Source organism: Solanum tuberosum, unplaced genomic scaffold, assembly GCF_000226075.1.
Source record: "Solanum tuberosum cultivar DM 1-3 516 R44 unplaced genomic scaffold, SolTub_3.0 scf00378, whole genome shotgun sequence".
In the NCBI taxonomy this organism is placed as follows: domain Eukaryota; kingdom Viridiplantae; phylum Streptophyta; class Magnoliopsida; order Solanales; family Solanaceae; genus Solanum; species Solanum tuberosum.
The window spans coordinates 358,969-382,750 of record NW_006239300.1 but is presented as its reverse complement, the minus strand read 5'-3'; the positions used below and the strand labels follow the sequence as shown (position 1 = coordinate 382,750).

Sequence of the window (23,782 nt, the reverse complement as noted above, 5' to 3'; positions counted from 1 at the left end):
CTTCTGGTAATCTAAGTTTAGGCAATTTGCCACATTCTTCTTTTAAGTTTTTTACACACTGAGTGTGTTCTTCAGTCCATCCTAATCTATTGGACTTTCTTATTAATTTTTGTAGTATATTCCGTTTTTTTGCTAAATCTGGAATAAATTCTCCTGCATAGTTTAAACAACCTAGAAATTTTTGAATTTCTTGTTTTGTTGTTAGTTTGTCAGGAAATTCTACAATTTTCTAGAAATGTGTGATTGGAGTTCAATTCCATTTTTTGAAATAATCATTCCTAAGAACTCTATTTCATTTTTATTTATGTCAGCTTTTTTCTGACTTAACACAATTCCATTTTTTAGGCAAATTTCTGAAAATTCTTTTAGATGTTTTAAATGTTCTTCATATGTTTTTGAACATATTAGTATGTCATCAATGTAGACGATTAGAAAAAAAATTTCAGAGAAAATTTTATCCATTTCCTTTGGAAAATTTGTTACCATGCGAGCTTTTCCTCTTTTGATTTCAGCATGGTTTCTTACCATAAATGCCGGGCTACTATGAGGACTTTTACTCATTTTTATTAATTTTAAGTCGAGTAATTCTTTTATTTGAATTTTAAATTCAATTTTATCGTCTTTGTTATAGAGCATTGGTTTTACTCTAATGATGATACTAGGGTCTTTTAATGTTAAAATCGCCCTTTCATGACTTTGGTTCCATTTTTCTAATGGATTTTCTCCATAAGATTTTTGTAAATTTTCTTTAATTTTTTCTAAATTAAGTTGTTCCCATTTTTCTAATGGATTTTCTCCGTATAATTTTTGTAAATTTTCTTTTATCTTTTCTAGATTAAGGCATTTACAAGAAATTTTTCTTAGATTTTCTAAGTATTTTCTTTTAAAATTTCCTTTATCATCTTTCTCAAGATTATAAGGATTTTGTTTTCTTGGGACTTTTATGAAATGTCCACAAGGAGTTTTTAAGCTTATCATATACAACGTTTGATGATAATCTTGAAATTGTTGTAAAAAATCATTTCCTAATAATAAATCTGTTTCCAGTTTATCATAGGCAAACAATTTGTTTATAGAAACAATTTTTGATCCTAAAATTATTTCTACTTTTTCTTTGGATTTTGATAATTTTTCTTTATCTCCTGTGATTCCTATCATAGAGATATTACTTTTATTTAAATCCCAATCTTTTATTAAAATTTTTTTTGCTAGACTTGCTTCTGATCCATTGTCTATTTGACAACAGGTGGTTAGTTTTGTATCATAGAGGGTTATTTCTATGAAGACTGATACCTTGAAAATTGTTTCTTTAGGCATTTAGATTTTTGGTATGAAACAGGTTTCACCTTTATATAGCATTTCTATGCCATTTTTGCCAATGCTGTAATCTTCTAGTTTATTTAGGAATAGATTCCCTAGAATTAATTCCTGATCACCTTCGTGATTTGTAATATAATATATATATATATGAATAGAAAAAGGCATAATACATAAACATGACCTTTAACTTGGTGTCAGATGACAACTATGACCTTTAACTTTAGGTGTGCACAAGTAGACACTTAAACTTGTATAAAATTGAACAAATAGACACATTCATCCTACATGGTACCCTACATGACAATTTTGTGTCCCACATGGTGTCCTACGTGTATTATGCCATGTAGGACACATGTGTCTACTTGTTCAAATTATACAAGTTTAAGTATCTACTTGTGCACACTCAAAGTTAGATGTCATAGTTGTCCACTGAAGCCAAGTTAAATGTCATGTTTATGTATTATGTCATAGAAAAATTACTTTCCATTTAAAAATAATTAACCAAATACTTTTTCAAAATAGGTATTTGCCAAACAGGCCCGTCCTTGCCAAAAGACTAGGGTAGTTGGTAAATATATTCTGATGAATCATCAACAACAACAACAACAACAACAACAAATGTGAGTTGGGTTTTTCACTAGTGCTAAGCAAAGAAGAAAATAGAGAGAGACACTGAGACGGGTTCTCTCTGGACTGATCGGCAAAACCATCGTTAGTTGCTTAGTTTATACTCTCCTCTAACCTTTTACTTTCCGTTTATCGATTTCTCTCATGTCATTCTAATGCTTAATCAGTAGAAAATTTTGATCGATTTGATATATGTATTGTTTATTTCTTCTTTAAGAATAGTCAATCAGCGGATTTTCAAGTATAGATACACTAATTCGAGATTAATTAGGGACATCACTTTTGAAAGTTTTTGATTCCGATAACAAACCCTAGTTTTAATGGCTACATCTACTATTAACCATCATTCTCACTGGAATACTACCGCTGACACTGCTCCACAGCAGTCTAGCCGATCAGAAGCAGCCGCGCGTGGCGTTTACTCGCCCTGGGCTCAGATTGGTCAATCAGAATCTAATATACAAGTAGTTCACTTCTCTGATTGTTCGCTTTCTGAACAAGTGGACGGTTGTGCGTTTGAGAGTGACACTAACAGCAATGGGGCTAAAAAGACGGTTTGGAATAAACCCTCAAATGGTGCAGCTGATGTTAGTCCTGTTATGGGTGCTCTCTCTTGGCCTGCTCTCTCTGACTCCACCAAGGCTTCATTTAAATCGTCTTCTTCTTCTGATTCACTCAGAACTCTGCCCAATGGATCAGTTTCTGAAACACAGGTTATTCCCCCATTCCTCATTGCTACGATTTTTGGAATTGAGAATTAATATACTTGATGTTAACTACCTTAGGATTCAAGCGCACTAATTGCTGTTTTTTTTTCTCTCTGCACATGCTAGAACAACCTATGTATCAATTAATAGTTCCAGAAGCTCATTTATATGTAAATGTGTGGATCTTACAGGTCACTGGGATGGCATCAGCTTCTCATAGGCAAGCTAATACTAACAATGCAAACCCTAATACAATGCTGAACCATGTTGTACCCAGCCGCCAAAGGTCTATGAAGCGCGGTGGTGGTAACTCAAACCATAATGCATCAGCAAATGGTGTCTTTTCTCAGCAACAGGCACATGGTTTTGAGGTGGAAACAGTCAATAATTCTGGAAAGTCAGGTAATTATGGTGCTGAGTTTTCTTCAAGGGATAACAATCGTAGAGATGGTGGACAATGGGGGGGATTTGGAGCTCAATCACATGGTGGAAATGACCACCAACATCAACGAAATGCAAATAGGAGAGGCAATGTTGGTCCACACCCCCGTGGAGATGGCACGTATCATAATGGTTATGGGGGTAGGCGTGATCAGGAACGGCAAAATCAGGATTGGAAACCCCACAGAGGTTGGGGGAATAGGGATGCACACATGCAGCCTCAAAGAGGTCCAGCTAGGCCATTCATGGGGGCCCCACCTCATACGTCTCCACCTTATATACCTGGGCCCATGCATGTGCAGCCCTATCAACCTCCCATGGTTTACTCTGGTGAGATGTCTTACTTCTCGAGATCTTTTTTTTGAGTTCCTAAACCCCATTTTGTGTCTCTACTGATACTTTAACCAATCTGCAGAAGTTCCACCTGTATTTTATTTTCCAGGTCCATTCCCTGATCCACTCAGAATGCCTATGCTTTCTCCTGTGCCACCTGTCTTCGTTCATGTACCTGATACCCAGTTGCAAATTAGAATAGTGAACCAGATGGATTATTATTTCAGGTAGATATGTCTTTGTTCTATTTGCATGTAATTGCTCTTATTTAGTAACTGCCTTAACTGTATTGGTATCCTAAAGTCTTAATGTCACTATATTTTGTCGCAGTAATGAGAATTTGATTAAGGACACATTCTTGCGACAGAACATGGATGAACATGGATGGGTTCCGGTTACACTAATAGCAGGCTTCAAGAAAGTGAGTTGGTTGGAGTGTTCTCTTGACCCTTAGTTTGTGATTAATATTTTCAGGTGTATTAGTAGCTCATTCTTTTGAAAAAGCATCCCGACATATTAATTCAAGTTATTGCTGGTAACTCTTAAATCTTAATAATGTTGCCGAGCGTGGTTAATTGTCTTTGCTCTTTTTTTTATGGTTTAGAAGATGCCAATGGTATCTTCTCCTCAAACAGGGAGAGACAAGGGGGACAGACATCTGGAACTGATGTTTTTGTACTTAATCCTTTGGACTTCCCTTCTCTGTTTGTACTTTTTTTTCTGGTGCAAAGTGTGAGCCTCTTTAGTCTTCTGTAACAATTTGTTTTTGAAATCCTTAGGGTTATCCTCAAGATTTGGTAACATCATAATAAAATTAGTAAAAAATAGGACATACTTGAGCATAGAATCAGCTGGAGATCCATACTCTTATTAAGAAAAACAGTGGAGGAGAGCCAGGGTAGTTAGTAGTCATTTCAACTGGAGGTCTCTCTGTGTCTAATTCCCTATCTCTCTTATCGTTGTTGATTTTCCTTTGTTAGTTACAGGAGTAAAAAGGTCAAATTAATGAAAACTTCTAACTTTTTCCTTGGGGAGGAAAAAATTTCCTGCATTATCCGAACTAGTTGGAGTGGAACACTTGTAGAGTTGCATGATCTTGTATTGTCCCTCTTTCTTCGACATGTCTATGATATGACCAGGTAGTTGTAAGCAATTGGATGGATGATCATTCTATGGTATAATTTATGTCATATGGGGCTTTGTTGAGATGTTTTTTCCAAGTATTAATGTCCATTGTATTAATTTGGAGTTTGAAGTCACTAGACTGAAATGTTTATGCATCATGAGTAGAAAGTCATGTCAGCACAAGAAATGACTGTTTGCATATCAAATTACTGGATTCACCAATGTTCTACATATAATACTTTTTTTAATAAGGTAAAGGTTTGTTGACTAAGTACCAAGATGGTACCAAGAGTTACAGAAGACTTGAGAATATCCATACAGTGAATTACAGCATCTCCCTAGCAACTCCAGAAAGTCCATATATTGATCTATATTATCAATGCAACTACTTTTACTCTAACAAAACAAATTATATAAACACTAGTTTTGAACTCTAGAAATATGGTCTTTTTGCCCGTCAAAACAAGTGTTACTTCTTTCTCTTTCTAGCCAAATAGTCCAGAATATGCACTAAGGTATAATTCTCCAAATTTCCTTGCAAAGTTTTATGCGTTCTCTGGTGCTGCCAACTCTCCAATAATTCCTTCATACTCTGAGGCATGATCCAAGAGATCCCACAAATACTGAAAAAGAAATTCCCAACATTGTCTAGCTATTCTGCAATGCATAGGAATGTGATTCACAGTCTCCAACTCTTCTTCACATAAGTAACATATATTACTTAGTGCAAAACCTTTCTTCTGAAGATTATCCCGACTAAGGCAAGCTCCCCATGCTGCAATCGAACCAATTAGTAGGAGCTTTAGTTCCCCAGAATCCAGATCCCTTTCCATGGCCAGCTAGTATCCCGATATCCTGTATGCTTCATTGGAAGGCAATAACACTTCATTCCTAAAAGGATTTTTTCTTACTAGATATGCATACTAGTAAATCCCCCTTACTCTGATCAATGTGGGTATAATTGAGTTGAAGTAGTTGACAAAAATCTTCAATTTCCCAATCTTTCAGATTCCTTCCAAAATTCATCTGCCACCAGTGTTGGAATAAAAATCAGTCACAACTCCAGCTTTGTTATGTTACTGCAACAACTTAAAAAAAGAGGAACTTTTTGTTTCAAGAACTCATCACCAGTCCATAAGTCAGTCCAAAATCTATTTTCACTCCATTTCCCACCTCCAATCTAGTAAATTGTTGAAACTCTGCCAATAATGTGGAGATCTCTTTCCCTAGTGTATAGACCATTTGAAGGGGGGATTCCAGCCTTGTCTGCTGCCATAGACTTCTTCAATTATTTTAATCCAGACTACTCCTCCATCCTGCTAAATCTCCAGAGCCACTTAAACAAAATGCTTTTATTATGATTGCCTGTTTGATGTGATGGTTATGAATGCAATAAGTGAATGTTTTCTGCTAAAGGTTATCTGGCCACAGTAGGTTGTAGGGTCCTTGCTGCATTTGTTGAACTTCTGTTGTCCAAGAAGTATAACTTATAAAGGTAATCTTACGGTCTTACCTCAAAGATATCGCAACTGATAATCATATGAAGGGTTGTCTAAGTCAGTGTTATCAATGACGAAAAGTGCAAAAAAACTCTAAGGTCTGTTGGGGATTTAAGTGCAAATTAAGCCTGTGCTTTAATGAAAAAGGCGCAAAGGAAGAAAAAAATACAAATATATATGTTTAGTCCAAGACTAATAATCATAAACACGAATAACAAATATATGACCAAAGAATTTATAGCTGGAGCAACCTTTCCCCGGTAAATGATAGCATCATTCATCCCCCTTCTAGATTTTATCAGTTCCCTCTAAGCGCCTTAGCAGCCTTGAGCCTTTTGCTTTTGGTTCTCAACTCCCAGATCTTACTTGTTTTTTTGCACTGTTTGGAGTTATAACCATTTGATTTGTAATCTTTCAAGCACCTCCTTGATGCCTTCTCAATACAACAACTTATTTCATCAAAAAAAAAATATATATGACCAAAGAAATTATTTTTTTATGATAAAATGAAATGTCAATTGTTTAGTGTCACTTCTTCAGAAGAGGCATATTGGCAAGGAAAAGTTTGCCTTGGAACCTTGATGACGACACTGAAGTGCACATAAAGCGAGGCGAAGCTCAACATGTTTTGAGCCTCGCTTCAGGGCTTAAGCGCGCCTTTGACAACACTGGTCTAAATATGTGAGAAGTGGAGATGTATTGAGAACTTGATGAAAATGGAATACAAGACACTTATTTATAATGCGATATAATTCACATCTTATATTTCAACGACGAGGGATGAAGTTAACACTAACTCAAGTATTCTGACATACTAGTGCGCTGATTACCTGATATTCTAAGATGATATAAAGAATTCTGATCTGTATTGGAGTTTGCACTGGACTGTATGATGTTGGTTCAATCTGGTGTTCTGTCTGTATAATAATGTTATTGTGATGGTTCTTTTTGTCATTTTTGCTGCAAAGGCAGTGGCGCCGGATGATTAATCTTTCAGGGTTGAGTGGAAGGTGGACCGAGAAGTCTGTGGATATCCTTTTAGATCAACGGTTCTTCAGTATAATTCAGTACAACCTCACTTACATGCATGCCTTTAGCATTCTTTCTGTGGTAACTTTGTTTGCCGTGAAAACTTGGGTTGTTCTGGCCTGTCATTTCTGTGTACACAATGGTTGTACACTATACAGTCAAATCTATTTTTTCTTATGAATTCCTGTTCTAACAGAAGGGGATAGGTGTTTTGTGAAAGAAATTTCGGTCCTATAAGAAGCGGAATTTGTCAAGTCATTAGAGATGAAAAAGAAGGCCCGAAATTTTGTGAACAATGCGGAGTCTAAATGAAATTAGTTGTACTTAATAAAACAATGTAAACCAAAACATACTCTTATCTCGATTTTGGGTTCTGCATCTCATTTACATGCAATAATACGTTGCAGTTTTAAGATAAGAACCGCATTTTCATGTTTGCAGGTAATGGAGTTGACAGATAATATACAACTAATCCTGAATGCTGTGAGGTCCTCTACTGTTGTAGAAGTGCAGGTATCCTTTCTATATGTGGTTTGTGGTCTTTTTAGACTTTGTCTGTACTTTCTCTGGCCAAAAAGAAAGGGGTCACTAATTTCAAAAAAAAAGAAAGGGTTCACTATGTGTTATTTGAGTTTTTGGCGAAGTGCTTGTGTTATAAAAGAATGGAGCACTTGTAAAGACGTTAGAGATGTGAGCATGGAGTCTTGTGTACACCTAGAGTCGATACCCTTGTAAATGATTTTTAAGAAGTCAATAACCTTATGCATTGTCCACCATGTTCTTTGAAGTAGGTCTGCTAGAAACAATATTATGGGTTGTATTATCCTTGTTATGTTCACAGCTGCTGCTGTTTGAACTGTATAGTGTTTGTTTGCTGATGTCCAGAGCTGGGTGAGATATTTAGTGCTTCAGAATTAGGAAATTGCTTGATGTCCTAACCATGAAATTACTTTGGTAGTATTTGCATCTACACTCTTGCATGGGCCTATTTCGGCATTTAGTGCTTCATAACTAGGAGAGGCATGAGGTTTTAAGTTCAAATCCCAACGGAGACGAAAAATACTAGGTGATTCTTCTCATTTGCCCTAAGCTTTGGTGGACAAAGTTACTTGATACCTATTGCTTGTAGGAGGTGACGAGCAGTGGCGGATCCAGGATTTTTACTCAGGGGGTTCAAAGTATAAAGAAGAAGTTCAGGTAGTAACACAAGTGTGCGGTGAGCGTAGTAGCCCCTCGGCATGCTCTTTGTACAAGAATCATAAATACTAATCAAAGATATCGAGGACAAAGATACATTGATAAGAATTTTAGCGGATCGCTGTATTACATAAGTTAATTCCTAAAACGCGTGAAAATTAAATGATGAAAAAGGAAGCGAGACGGGGAAGAAATATATTTACCTCTTGCCAGCGAAAGCAAGAGGTTTGCCTTCTGGGTCGAGCTCGTCGCACCAGGCTTGCCTAGTGCGGTTTACCTCTCCTATGTGGTTTGCGAGCTATTGCATAGGAGCGGGGGTTTTACCTGTGCGCACCCAAAGGGTAGCGGCTGCGGGTTTCCCTTGTCATAAAAAAAAAAGAAATATATTTACCTTATCATGCTAAATTTAACTTACTTTATCATACCATATTAAACATTTATTTCTACTTTTATCATGCTCCATCGAGGATTCTTAAAATTTCTTGTGTTTTTATACTTTTATTTTGTAATGTTTTACTTTAGTTTTCACTTTTTAAATTTTTTAAATTAGTATCCATTCAATTACATATAACTATGAAAATCGTCAAGATTCTCTAAAAGTGTGTAAGAATAGAGTTATAATATTATAATGCATATTTAGAAGATGAATAAATAGCATTGTCAATTTTTTTAGTTCATATAGTTCAATTTACTAGGTTTGTCATAATTTGTAAAAAAGACAAATAACGAATAAATCAAATAAATTTAGTTTCCATCCCTCTAAAATAGAATTAAAAATATAAAAGAAATTTCATGAATTCTATAAATTAATATTTTAAAAAGGATGTTGACGATATTTAAGTTTTTTCATTCAATTACATCTAATTTACCTTTTTTTTTAAAAATAAATTATTTCAAGTTAAATATAATTCATCATATTTAAAAGATTTTCTCAAGTTAGTATATGAAAAAGAGTTATGTTGAAACAACATGAATAATAGATATAAAAATAACAGATAAGCTACATTAGAGTGATATTGGTACTTTTTGAAGCAGTCTCTGGATTGAAAGTGAGCTGGGGAAAAAGTAGTCTCTTCCCTGTGAATGAGGTACCTCAGATAAAAGAGATGGCAGGCATACTAGGGTGTAGTGTTGGGAAGCTGCCTACCACCTATCTAGGCATGCCTTTGGGTAACAATCACAAAGCCTTGGAAATATAGGATGGTATTTTGGAGAAAATTGAAAAGAAGCTCTCTGGATGGAAGGCTCAATATCTTTCACTTGGAGGACGATTGATCCTAATAAACTCTGTTCTTGATTCTCTGCCCACTTATGTGATGTCTCTATTCCCAATCCCAGGAAAAGTAGTGGAAAATCTGGATAAGCTAAGGAGAAAATTCTTATGGCAAGGCAAGAAGGATGGAAAAGGCTATAGCTTAGTAAACTGGGAAACTGCTCTACTTAGCAAAGACAGAGGGGGGCTGGGAATTAAGAACTTGAAACTACAGAATGAGAGCCTATTGAAGAAGTGGTTGTGGAGGTACACTGAAGAGAGAAATTCCCTCTGGAAAGAGGTGATCATAGCAAAATATGGTGAGTTAAACCCTTGGTGTACAGAGATCACAACAGAACCTTATGGTGTGGGTGCATGGAGATCAATTAGAAACTTGTGGTCACAAATGGAGACAAATTTATATATCAAGGTGGGAAGTGGCACTAAAACAAAATTTTGGAAGGATGTTTGGATAGACCAATCCCCTCTTAGAGATCTCTTTCCAGATCTCTTTCAAATTTGTGGAAATCCTGATGCCAATGTTGGTGATTGCTGGACTGAACAGGGCTGGGATCTAGTTTTTAGAAGACTTCTCAATGATTGGGAGGTGGAAAGGGTGGCTGAGATATTAGGGATGCTAAGCGGAGTGACCATCAATACAAATGCCACAGACAGGATGTTGTGGAAGCACAACAAAGATGGCCTCTTCTCAGCCAACAGTGCTTACAGAAGAGGTCTCCAGGTGATGGCAGGGAGACCAAAACACCTCTGGAACTATTTTTGGAAGGGGGATATTCCTACAAAAGTGAAATGCTTCACTTGGCTAGTGATAAAGAGAGCTTGTTTAACACAAGAAGTACTTCAGAAGAAGGGTAGACAGCTGGTCCCTAGGTGTTTTTTATGCAATTTGACAAGTGAAACTAACAGCCACCTCTTCTTGCACTGTAATTACACTGCTCAAATCTGGAATTTGTTCCTTAGCATCTCAAATCTGAATTGGACAATGCCAGAACGTACATCAAACGTGTTGAAGAGCTGGGTAAGGAGAGGAAGTACCAAGAGCCAGAAGAGATGGTGGAGGTTAATACCATCATGTATATGGTGGTCAGTTTGGAAGGAAAGGAACAGTAGATGTTTCGACAATAGATCCAATTCCATACACAAGGTCAAATGGAATTGTATAGTATCTCTACTTTTTTGGTGTAAACAGTTGTGTATAGTAGATACAGACCAGATTGTAGATTTGATAGGAAGTTTGTAATTGACACTTTTTGGTGGTGGCCAGCATGCCCTTAATGCTGAAGAATACAACCTTACCAGTTTCAAAAAAAAAAAAAAAAATAAAAAAAAAAAAAAAAAAACCCTTCGGGGTGGTCCAGTGGTTTGAGATTGGGACTTCCATTTTGGAGGTCTCAAGTTCGAAACCCCTTGCCAACGAAAGCGGTTTGCCTTCTGGGTCGAGTTCGTCGCACCAGGCTTGCCTAGTGCGGGTTACCTCTCCTGTGTGGTTTGCGAGCTATTGCATAGGAGCGGGGGTTTTACCCTGTGCGCACCCAAAGGATAGCGGCTGCGGGTTTTCCCTTGTCATAAAAAAGAAATAAAAAAAAAAGAAAAAAAGAATGTGCCTAATAAATTTAAACAAAAACAAATTAAAAAGAAGAAATGGAATAAAAGGAAAAAATAATGAAAAAGAAGAAAAAGGTCGAAGCCCAAAAGTTCCATTTTCCAAAGCATTAAAAAGAGGGAAAAAATGTTGCCCGTGGGATTCGAACCTGCGACCTAGGGGCATATCTTGAACCACTTAATCATTGAGCCAAGCCTGTACTTTGTTTTTAGGGGGTTCATTTTAATATATATACCATTAAAATCAGAATTTGACGTTGTATATATAGTGTAATTTTTTGATGAGGGGGTTCGGGTGAACCCCCTAGGGTCTACCTAGATTTGCCCCTGGTGACAAGTATCCCATGGAATTAGTTGAGGTGCGTGAAAGCTAGCTCAAAGCCTCAGACACCACGGTCATCAAAAAAGAAGAAAAGTATAGTGGATATGCTTAAATTAGGATACCCTGGTAGTATTTGCCTCAAAACTGTGTTACAGGTTCTAAAAATATTTCTTCATTGTGTTGCAGGGTGAAAGGTTAAGGCGGAGAAATGACTGGTTTCATTGGCTCATGCCGCCATCAGTTCAGAATTCAACCGTGTCAAGTCCTCAATCTCTACCAAAGTCTACTTCTGATTTACTTGTAGAAAATCTCCAACGTGTTGCATTTGATGATAAGACTGTAACACATGGAAATGTCGAAGCACGTCTTAGTAGATCATCATCTGCTGAATTAAGTACTCCATCTAACTAGTGTGGCAATAAGATGGCTGGACAAGCTGGTGCTCAACATTCGCATCCAATGCCCAGTTCCAGTTGTAAATCCAAGTTAAACGAGTTAACTTTTATGTCGACCAGGGGTTGGAAGCTATTGTGCTTCTTCGTGCAATCAATGAGTTTAGTCTTTACATTTGGTGATGGCAATGACGTCTCATGAAGGAAAAAGACAGGGAATAAAAGAGAAGAAACAGAATTGGGAATAGAATTATAATGACTTTTAAGCAAAAGCTTGTAGCTTGATTTTGTTGGGATGTATATCTTGTTTTGTTTGGGATTTAGTATTTTGTTTTCCTTTTATGTTATGTTTTTCCTCTGTCATGGTTATTTATTATACAGGTAGGGGGAATTTTGCATTCTACTTCCCCATGCAGCCCCTCAGCATTATTTTTTAAAACCAAAATCTTTGGGGCTAGGTCACTTCATCTTTGGAGGAGGTAAAGCTTACTGAAAGCTATGCTGGCTTCTGATTTTTCATCTTCCTGATAAAGGAGGGAGAATGGTCTTGCTGGATCTGCTGTGAAGACTTGTGGGCACATGATTATCTTGTAATTTCTCTCTGTTTGTTTCAAACATAGCGCCATTGATGACTTTTTTTTATATTTATACCTTTTTATTTCCCTTGCCAAAACTTAATAAGCATCTTTATGTAAGGAAACTATATATACTTGTGTGCTGTTGATTTATTGAATCATTCGTGATTATCTTACTGCTATACAAGTTAAAACATGTAAAAAGATTTCATATAATACACGTATGAAACATCAAAAGGAAATTCATGAAGAAGCCCCTGAAGTTTCTGTGTGAGAAATAATAAAAGAGATATCATACAAGCTCAGGCTAAGGAGATGGATGATCCTTCAAGTACTACTACTCAGGCAAAAGCAATGACACTTTTACATGCTTTAAAGTATATAGAGTAACCTCATGTGATCATAAAAATTGGTTCTTTGTTACTTAAGAATATTGTTGAAAGTACCATGGAAGGTAGTGAATATTTTAGAGGAAATATGGAGGCTCATGCAAGGAAAAATGGTTGGTGATAGTATTACACACTTTCAAATAATTTGACCGACTATCTAGCTAACCTAGCCCTAGATAAAGGGTTGTTTAAGTAAATTGTTTTCAGGAATTAGAAGCTCACGGTAGGGTGATAGTGAACAATGATAACAAATACAATCTATGTGTTCATCCGTTAGCTTTAAGGGCATACTCAACTCAAAAGATTGACAATAAGGATATATATAACCTTAAAATATAACAAAGTGTATTCACATACCATTATGATTGCATGATGATATTATTTTTTTTGATTATTTTATCTATTATCATAAAATTATTATTCTATCAAGAGACAAAAATAGCTTATCCAATACTAACTATAATTCTTGAAATAAAATATTTCACACTTTAAAATCAAACAAAAATTAAGGATACTAAAAATTTATATCAAAATTATCTCAATTTATCCATTGCACCAAACTTGTCCTAAGGGGTCGTTTGGTAGGCGGTAGCTAGTTAGAGTTATGAAGATATTAAAAATTAGTTATGACTGAATTTATGTATCATTTTATGGAGGAATTAGTTATTCATGTATTAGTTAATATCATGTGTACGAGTGAAGTGTCAAAAATACACTATTCGTTTTATACTTAAAACTATAAGATGTGGGAGAAACATACCTCAAGTAATATGTAATGGTTTGTGTATCAACTCTCTTTTTAAAATAAAAAATTATCACATGAAAAATAATTTTATTGTGACAAGACATAACTAACACATGTAACAATTCCGACTAAAAATATAAACAGAAACACATAACTTTACTTTTTAAAAATCAATTGAAAATTTAAGAAAAAGAATGTGTTAGCAAAAAAAAGAAAAGGAAGCCACGTGGATGAAAATTTAAGGTCCAATCAACGTTGAGGTGTGTTTCTCGCACTTTCAATAATTTAGGTATGAAACTAAAAATAATTAGATAGTTTGAATATGTTTTTGACACTTAATAAAAAAAGTGTCAGCAAACAAAAAAAAAGTCACGTGAACGAAATTTTGGGCCAAACGTGCCTGAGCATGTGTGTGCACACATTTGGTCCAATCAGTATTGAGGTGTTTTTATTCAAACTAATGAGTGATAGATTAGGTGTGTTTTCACACTCTCAATAGTTTAGATATGAAACTAAAAATAATAGGGATAATATGTGTGTTTTTGACACTTAACTCATTTCATGCTTAATAACTTATTTCTTATCTACCTATCAAACGTTGTATAAATAATACGAAAATCAATACATAAATAACGTGTTTCTTATCCGACTACTAAAAGAGACTCTAAAGGGGTTGTTTGAGAACATGTTATCATGTGATTAATTATCTCGAGCACGCCTAGTGATTAATGAAGTGATTGAAAATCCTGATGTCTTAGCTTCAAAGCTCAATAGAGACAATAAAAAAAGCGACACTAAGGGCCCGTTTGGCCATGCGATATGGTATCATGATATGGAATCATGAGATGAAATTGAAGGTTTGTTTGGACATGCGATATATAATTTTTGTGTTGTATATTTTCTCATAAACATAAAAATTTCATAAGTTGTAAAACTATTAAAATAGCCCCAATTGTTTATTCAATCTTATCAAATAAACAAAAATTATAAAATCGCATAATAAATTATTACAAAGTTATTTGTTCTTCACTTAAGTAATTGTTTCATCTAACTTTAATTTAATTTAAAAAAATTGAACATAAATTGTACTTGATATGCTCATATCTCTCAACTACTCTTACAAATAACCTATAAAGTAGAAAAAAAAAGCATGCATTAGTAAGTAAATATTAACTTAGAAGTTAAATACACTAAGATAAAAATTAACAAACATCACTGACTTCTAACTATTTACAAGAAAAATCAATAGTTAAGAATAACGAAATTTTAAAAAGTTACCACAAGTTTGAGTCAAAAACACTTCTAATAAAATTTAATCAAAAAAATTATAACTAGTCCACTTGACTAAATATTAATAACTAATTGATCAAATTTTCCCAAGTCCTCAATCAATTGGACTTGATATTCTTCAGTCATGTGAACGAACATTTTGCAAATACTAAGATTAAGAAAGTGCGGCACCGCCAATGAAAATTGTCTTTTATCAATATTATGCTTAGTCATAAGATTAAGACGTTTTTTTATTATTATGAAAAATCAAAAAAGTATTACTCCCTTCGTTCTTATTTATATTCACCAAATGAATTTCTACTTTATCATTTATATTCACCAAATTTAAAGTAATAATAAATTTTATATTGGTGAGAATAATAAATTTTAAAAAGTAATGATGTGATTATAAATTTTATTTACATATGAAACAAATGGTTAGTAGATATAAATGTGGGGTTGTTTTAACAAAATATAAACTCATGGATCAATTATTGTATATTAAAATATATCAAATCATGGTTTTTGGAGAATATGGTATCATCTCTCATGATATGGAATCATGAGATGGAACCAACATAAAATTGCATGTCCAAACGCTGATTTCATCTCACGACACCATATCGTGATATGGTATCGCATGGCCAAACGCCTACTAAGTGATTCTTTCCATCTATCCTAGTCCTAGCTTTGGTGGATAGAATTATCTGGTACTTATATTTCATGAAATTAGTTAAGGTGCGAGTAAATTAACCAAAACATCATGATGATCAAATTTTTTTTATCTCTATATTATAAGTATTGAAATAAGTAATTTAAAAAATAGCTAATATCTTCAAACAAGAATAAAGTAATTCTATATTTTATTTTTGACCTTATACCTCACGCAAAAAAAACTAGAAGGGATTAGTTGCCAGCTTGGAGACGGTGAAAGTACTTTTTCAGTGCAAGTAGAACTTTAGGGTAGGGGTTTCTCTACTGCTAAGCAAAGAAGAAAATACAGCATAGGGAGGAGAGAGAAAAAGGAGAGAGAAAGCTCGTCTCTCTCAGCCCTTTGTTTGTTTGTTTGTTTGTTTTGGAGCTCTGGTGTTGAGCACAGTGATCGTCAAGATCATCTTTTATTGTTTTTATAATCAGTTATACACTGTAACTTTTATTTGCATTCATCGATTCCTTTGATGTATTTTAATGCTAAATCTGTTAGGCTCTGTAGAAAATTTTGATCGATTCAATATTTTGTTTACTTGTTGTTAAGGAATAGTCAATCAACTAACGGATTTTCAGGTATAGAAACACTAATTAGAAGCCGTCTTCGATTTTTGGAAGTTTTTGATTCCGTATAAACAAACCCTAGTTTTTATGGCTACATCTACTACTGGCCCGGTTCATAACTCTCACCGGAATACTACATCGGAAACCGGTGGTTCCAACCGCCAACAGGAGTCTCCGCGATCATCAGCCACGCGTGGCGTTTCCTCTCCATGGAAGCAGGTTGTTCGCATTGGTGAATCAGAATCTACCATTGCGGTGACCTCCTCTTCACCTCCACTTTCTCCTCAGGGGTCTTGTGAGCAAGACGTTCACTCCTCTGATTGTTCGCCTCCTGAACAAGTGGCGACAGCCGATAGTGCGTCTTCGTTAGATGCCACTACAGAAGCTCAGATTGAGAACTCCGATAATGGAAGCAGTGACGGCACCAACGGCAATGGAGCTAAAAAGCAGGCTTGGAATAAACCCTCAAATGGTGCAGCCGATCTTAGTCCTGTTATGGGTGCTGTCTCTTGGCCTGCTCTCTCTGACTCCACCAAGGCTTCACCTAAATTATCTTCTTCTTCTTCTGATTTACTCAAAACTCCGTCTAGATCAGTTTCTCTATCACAGGTTATTCCACATTCCTCAATGCTACTTTTCTCTAACTGATTTTTGGAATTGAGGATTAATATAGCTGATACAAACTACCTTAGGATTGAAGTGCACTAATTGCGGTTGTTTTTGCTCTATCTGCTGCTTGGCTCTCGTTTTATAATGTGTCCAATATATTGATCATTTATTTGTCTGGTTATGCTTGCACATGCTAGGGCCCCGGGATGGCATCAGCTTCTCATAGGCAATCTAATACTAACAATGTAAACCCTGATACAATGCTGAACCATGTTGTACCCAGCCGCCAAAGGTCTATGAAGCGCGGTGGTGGTAATTCAAACCATAATGCATCAGCGAATGGTGTCTTTTCTTCACAGCAGGCCCAAGGTTTTGAGGTGGAAACAGTCCTTAATAATTCTGGGAAGACAGGTAATTCTGGTGTTGAGTCTTCTTCAAGGGATTATAGTCATAGGGATGGTGGACAATGGGGAGGATTTGGAGCTCAATCACATGGTGGAATTGACCACCAACATCAACGAAATGCAAATAGGAGGGGCAATGTTGGTCCACATCCCCGTGGAGATGGCACATATCAGAATGGTTACGGGGGTAGGCGTGATCAGGAACGTCGAAATCAGGATTGGAAACCTCACAGAGGTTGGGTGAATAGGGATGCACACATGCAGCCGCACAGAGGTCCAGCTAGGCCATATATGGGGGCCCCACCTCATACGTCTCCACCTTTTATACCAACGCCCATTCCTGTGCAGCCCTATCGACCTCCCATGGTTTACTCTGGTGAGATGTTTTACTTATCGAGATCTTTTTTCTGAGTTATTAAACCCCATTTTGTGTCCCTACTGATACTTTAACCAATATGCAGAAGTTCCATCGGTATTTTATTTGCCAGGTCCATTCCCTGATTCATTCAGAGGGCCTATGTTTTCTCCTGTGCCCTTCTTTCATGTTCCAGATACCCAGTTGCATACTAGAATAGTGAACCAGATGGATTATTATTTCAGGTAGATACATCTTTGTTCTATTTGCTTGTAATTGCTCTTATTTAGTGGCTGCCTTAACTGTATTGGTATTCTAAAGTCGTCTTGTCCCTAAATTTTGTTGCAGTAATGAGAATTTAATTAAGGACACATTCTTGCGACAGAACATGGATGAACATGGATGGGTTCCGGTTACACTAATCTCAGGCTTCAAGAAAGTGAGTTGGTTGGAGTGTTCTCTTGACCCTTAGTTCATGGCTAATATTTTCAGCTGTATTAGTAGCTCATGCTTTTGAAAAAGCATCCCCACATATTAATTCACGTTATTGCTGGTATTGTTAATAGTGTTGCTGAGCATGGTTAATGTACAGACATCCTGATATGATGTTTTTGTACTTGATCCTTTGGAGTTTCCTTCTCTGTTTGTACTTTTTTTCTGGTGCCAAGGGTGAGTCTCCTTAGTCTTCTGTAACAACTTGTTTTTGAGGTTCTTAGGGTTATTTTCAAGATTTGGGCATAAAATCCGTGAGAGAGATCCATACTCTTATTAAAAAAATCAGTGGGAGAGAGCCATGGTAGTTAGTAGTTCATTTCAACTGGAGGTCTCCTAGTCTCTAATTCTCTATCTCTCTTATCGTTGTTGCCTTTTCTCTGTTACAAGTTTTACTGGAGGAAAAAAGGTAAAATTAATTCTAACTCCTTCCTTAGGAAAAAATCCTGCATTATCCGAACTAGTCGGGGTGGAACGCTTGTAGAGTTGCATGATCTTGTCCCTCTTTCTTCTACAGTTCCATGATATGACCAGGTAGTTGTAAGCAAATGAGTGGATTTGATCATTCTATGGTATAATTTATGTCATGTTGGGCTTTGTCCAGATATTCTTTCCAAGTATTAATGTTCATTGTATTTATTTGGAGTTGGAGTCACTACTCACTAGATTGAAATGCTTATGCATCATGAGCAGAAAGTCATGTCAGCACAAGAAATGACTGTTTGTACATCAAATTGCTGGATTAACCAATGTTCTAACTTCTACGTATAATGTTATAACTGTGCAATGTGAAGTGAGTGCCTGTTTGATGGGATGGTAATGAGTGCAATATGTGAATGTTCCCTGCTACAAGGTGATCTGGCCACAGTAGGTTGTAGGGTCCAGCCTGCTTTTGTTGAATTGTTGTTGTCCAAGGAGTATTAACTTAAAAAGGCAATCTTACCTCAAAGATATTGACAGCTTAGAATCATATGAAGGGTTGTCTAAATATGTGAGAAGTGAAGAGATGTATTGAGGACTTGATGAAAATGGAGATCAACAGCTGGTGTTCTATCTGTATAATAGTGTTGTTTGTGATAGTTCTTTGAAATTTTTGCTGCATCACAGTGACATACGTTGGATGATTATTCTTTCGGGGTCGAGTTGAAGGTGGATGGAGAAGTCTGTAGATATCCTTTCAGATCAATGATTCTTCTGTATAACTCAGAGTAACCTCACTTACATGCATGCCTTTAGCATTCTTTTTGTGGTAACTTTGTTTGCTGTGATAAACTTGGCCTATTTTGGCCTGCCAAATTTCTGTACATACCGGTTGTACACTATACAATAAAATCATTTTTTTTAATGAATTCCTATTCTAATAGAGGGCATAGGTGGTTTGTGAAAGAAATTTTGGTCATATAAGAAGCAGAATTTGTGCTTGTGGAGATTGTCGAGTAAATGGAGATGAAAAAGAAAACCTGAAATTTTGTGAACAATACGGAGTCTAAATGAAATTAGTTGAATGTAATAAAAAAAATGAAGACCAAAAAATACTCTTATATCGATTTATGGTTCCACATTTCATTTTATGCAATTAAATACGTCGAACAGTTTTAAGATAAGAACCACTTTTTTCATTTTTGCAGGTAATGGAATTGACAGATAATATACAATTGATACTGAATGCTGTGAGGTTCTCTACTGTTGTAGAAGTGCAGGTATCCTTTCTATATGTGGTTTGTGGTCTATTTAGACTTTTAGGGGTCGCTTGGTGTGAGGGATAAAAATAAATAGTCATGGGATAAAATTTTTGTGTCTTGTTTGGTTGCCATGTTTGGCACAACTTATCCCACCATTTATACCATAGTGGTGGGATAAGCTACCCATATACATGGTGGGATAAGTCATCCTAGGATAACTTGTTCCCAACCAAACGACCCCTTAGTCTCTACTTTCTCTGGCCAAAAAGAAAGGGTTCACTATGTGTTATTTGAGTTTTTGGCGAAGTGCTTGTGTTGCTAAAGAATGGAGCACTTGTTGAAGACGTTAGAGATGTGAGCACGGAGTCTTGTGTACACCTAGAGTCTGTTACCCTTGTAAATGATTTTTAAGAATTCAATAGCCTTATGCATTGCCCACCATGTTCTTTGATGTAGGTCTTCTAGAAACAAAATTATGATTTGTAATTCATCCTTGTTAATGTGTCCTACGCTCACAGTTGCTGCTGTTTGAATTATATAGTGTTTGTTTGCTGTTGTCCTGAGCTGATTGAGATGTTTAGTGCTTCAGAACTAGGAAATTGCTTGATGTCCCAACCATGAAAATACTTTGGTAGTATTTGCATCTACACTCTTGCATGGGCCTATTTAGGCATTTAGTGTTTCATAACTAGGAGCACTTTTAAGAGTATTTGTAAAGTATTTGCCTCAAAAACTGTTACAGTTTCTAAAATATTTATTCCTGGTGTTGCAGGGTGAAAAGTTAAGGCGGAGAAATGAATGGTTTCATTGGCTCCTGCCGCCATCGGTTCAAAATTCAACTGTGTCAAATCCTCAATCTCTACATAAGTCTACTCCTGATTTACTTGTAGAAAATTTCCAACGTGTTGCATTTGATGATAAGACTGTAAGACATGGAAATGCCGAAGCACATCTTAGTAGATCATCATCTGCTGAATTAAGTACTCCATCTGAGCAGTTTGGCAATGAGATGGCCAGACAAGCTGGTGGTCAACATTGGCAGCCAATGCCGGTTGGAAATCCAAGTTAAAGAGTTAACTGTTTTGTGGCCCCAGGGTTGGTGGCTATTGTGCTTCTTAGAGCCATCGATGAGTTTAGTCTTTACTGTTGCTGTTGACAATAGCGTCTCATGAAGGAATTAGACAGGGAATAAAAGAGAACAGAATTATAATGTCTTTTGAGCTGGCAGCTTGATTTTGTTGGGATAAGTATTATCTTTTCCTTTATGTTACGTTGTTTGTCTGTTGTGGTTGTTTATTAATACAGGCACGGGGAATTTTGATTCTACTTCCCCATGCAGCCTCTCAGCATTATTTTTAAAACCAAAGCCTTTGGGGGGCTAGGTTACTTATCTTTGGCGGAGGTAAAGGTTATGGAAAGGAATGGAATTGCTGGCTTCTGATTTTTTTTTTTTCTTCCTGAGAAGCAGAGAGAATGAATGATCTGCTGTGAATGCTCTTGTGGGCACATTTATCTTGTTATTTTCTTTCTATTTGTTTCAAACATAGCACCACCATTGACTCTTTTCTTATATTTATTATTATACCTTTTCAAAAAGAGGCATTTGTTGCCCTTGCAAAACTTAATAAGCATCTTTATGCTTGGTTGTGATGTATTGGTTTCTTTTCTTTATAATGAGAAATACTTGTGTGCATTGGGGATATGTTATTGATGTATCTGTTATTTACCTGATAGTAGTAGGTATACAAGTTAAAACATGTAAAAAGGGTTGGTTGGTTAATGAATATCTTTGTGTGATCAGCGAAGGGGAAATGGGAAATGGTACTGAGATCGAATTTCATCGCCACCCAATGGTTTTTTTAAAAGTTGATTGAATCAAATCGCACCGAACTGATTTTTAGGTTTCTTTTAATAAAATAGACTACTTTTATATAAATTTATAATCGTGCTGAATAATTAGCTAGGTTTATATTTTATAAAATTTAATAAAAAATATTGAGTTGTATCAACTAATATGTGATTTAAAATAACAAATTGTTAAAATCATTGATTTAGACTTAAAGATAATGGAAGTGACAATATAATTAACACTCAAAGTCCTAACACCTTCTAACAAGCTACAAGTTGTTGCATATTGTTTCTCTCTTATGATTTAAATTTCTTTTATTGAATACTTAAGTAGACTCCGTTTTTGAGTTTCAGTTTGATTGATTTCTTTTTGTACGTGTGATCTAAATTATGTTGTCTTTGCTTAATATTGATTTACACTATCATAATACAATGAGATGGATCTTTATTCTTGTTTTCTTCACTTGTAAAACAACAGAATTATACAAATATCTGGAATTTTTTTTGCCAAAATCATATACAGGTAGATATGATAGCATATTTTAACTTATAAATATATATATATATTAGAAATATTGAAATTAACCGTCCATACCGATATTGAAGAAAAACAAAAATCATGGAGCGATTTTCAAAAGTCTAATTTGGTTAAATAAAATAACCAAAAAAACAACGATATGGTAATATCATAAAATAACTGAAAACACCGATAAGGTATAAATATCATAAAATAACCGCTTAAACTGTACCATTTGCAAACCTATAATCAACAGATGCAGTTGAAAAACCGACCAAATTCGTGGGTTTTGTTATTTTTGATGAAAATCGATGAACCCTTGTCGATTTTTTTTCCCGCACAAAAATTATAAAAAAGATTTAAATTTTATTTTGAAAGAAAATCAAAGAGAGCCTCAAATTTTATTATTTTTTACTTAAACCTAAAGACTCCATAAGTTTTTGAAGCGCATAATTGCATTCAAAAATTAAAACAAAAATAATGAAAATATTCAATTAAAGAGTATGTGTGGTTTAGTAGCAGAGAATTGTTCAATGTCATAGTAAATATTTGGATTTTATTCCTAGTAATTACATTTTCTTTATATATATTTCTGAAAAACTAACATTATCCTTCGATTTTTTTTAAAAAGTTCTATGTTACTTTTTAATTTATTAAAAGTGACGTACTCCTTCAGTTGTCTCTCAATTTTAACCGATTTTATTCATCAATTTTTAGACACCGACCCAAATCAAACTAATGATGTACAATCCATCAATTTGACGTTAATTTTTCTTTAAAAATATTTGAGGAATTCCATTAATTTCGATCCTCGATTTTTACACTAATTTTAGTAGTGCTTCTTCTATTCACAACAGAGTAGGCATCATTTTCATTTTTATTTCCATTCACTCATCTCATGAGTCATGACCACACTCATTCCATTGTCGATATGCCTTGATTTCATCTTGACCAATAACAAAGCCCACTTCCTACTTTTTTGGGATTTTTTAAACGAATTTCATAGTGTTAAGAACTAATTATATTTTATCTTTTTTCTTTTCTAAATTACAAAAATCTCTTAAATTTGATGAAATCCAGATACATCTCAAAACATCTCGATACATTGTGTCCCGATTTTGAATACATCACGTCTCAGTTTCGAATGCATCACTCAATGTAACGACCTGCTCCCGTCGTTATAAAAAAGCCAACGGGGGGAAATTTGGGGCTGGAAAACTTTTTTTTGTAGTATTTGGATTTTCCAACCTTGTCTAGATTTGGACGAAATCAGAGTCATTGAGGTGTAGGGAAAATCCGGTAACAATCGGGTGAATCATTTATGTATTTTGATTACATGAGTAGTTAGATAACTCGTTAAGGAATCCGTACGACTTTACATAATTGAATTCGGGCGAGTAGAACTCCCGGAATCGATCTTAGCGTAAAGGGTATTTACTGAGCATCGTGGGTTAGAGGTGTGTTGTGAAATGGGAATTTTGGAGTTCTTGAAATAACTCTATGTTTCGCTTTGGCGGGGATTTTTGCCGCTCTGGCGTCGTCGCTGTGGCGGGCCTGACGCGAATTAAAGTCGTTATTAAACCCTTAAACGACCTCATTATGCACTTTTCGACTTTTAGAGCTAAGGAACGACCCCCAGTCGACTTATACTCATTTTTCACTATTCTTGAGGCTAAAGGTAAGCTTTTCACTCTCCGAATCTATTTTTTGATCCGTAGAACGTAATAGAATGGGTGAATATTGATGGGGGGGGGGGTT

The 23,782-nt window shown here is 35.5% G+C and overlaps 2 protein-coding genes across 2 annotated transcripts; both read left to right on the top strand.

Annotated features, from left to right (window-relative positions):
- The first annotated feature begins 1,920 nt into the window (after positions 1–1,920).
- On the top strand, positions 1,921–12,600 carry LOC102587120 (la-related protein 1C-like). The gene is made up of 6 exons (XM_006361883.2): positions 1,921–2,660; positions 2,846–3,425; positions 3,511–3,655; positions 3,759–3,849; positions 7,523–7,594; positions 11,662–12,600. Exons 1-6 carry the CDS (start codon positions 2,268–2,270, stop codon positions 11,884–11,886), a joined length of 1,506 nt encoding a protein of 501 aa, XP_006361945.1. The 5' UTR covers positions 1,921–2,267; the 3' UTR covers positions 11,887–12,600.
- Positions 12,601–15,749: 3,149 nt separating this feature from the next.
- Positions 15,750–21,361, top strand: LOC102587450 (la-related protein 1C-like). Its single transcript, XM_006361884.2, has 6 exons — positions 15,750–16,726; positions 16,924–17,506; positions 17,592–17,730; positions 17,834–17,924; positions 19,606–19,677; positions 20,432–21,361. The coding sequence occupies exons 1-6, from the start codon at positions 16,205–16,207 to the stop codon at positions 20,726–20,728; spliced, it is 1,704 nt and encodes a 567-aa protein (XP_006361946.1). The 5' UTR covers positions 15,750–16,204; the 3' UTR covers positions 20,729–21,361.
- Positions 21,362–23,782: the final 2,421 nt, after the last annotated feature.

Excerpts from the sequence above, each read along its gene's own strand:
- LOC102587120 (XM_006361883.2), top strand. The coding sequence starts at position 2,268 with ATGGCTACATCTACTATTAACCATCATTCTCACTGGAATACTACCGCT. Across the intron at positions 3,656-3,758 it reads CAGATGGATTATTATTTCAG|TAATGAGAATTTGATTAAGG; the intron begins GTAGATATGTCT and ends ATTTTGTCGCAG. Across the intron at positions 7,595-11,661 it reads CTACTGTTGTAGAAGTGCAG|GGTGAAAGGTTAAGGCGGAG; the intron begins GTATCCTTTCTA and ends ATTGTGTTGCAG.
- LOC102587450 (XM_006361884.2), top strand. The coding sequence starts at position 16,205 with ATGGCTACATCTACTACTGGCCCGGTTCATAACTCTCACCGGAATACT. Across the intron at positions 17,507-17,591 it reads ACCTCCCATGGTTTACTCTG|AAGTTCCATCGGTATTTTAT; the intron begins GTGAGATGTTTT and ends ACCAATATGCAG. Across the intron at positions 17,731-17,833 it reads CAGATGGATTATTATTTCAG|TAATGAGAATTTAATTAAGG; the intron begins GTAGATACATCT and ends ATTTTGTTGCAG.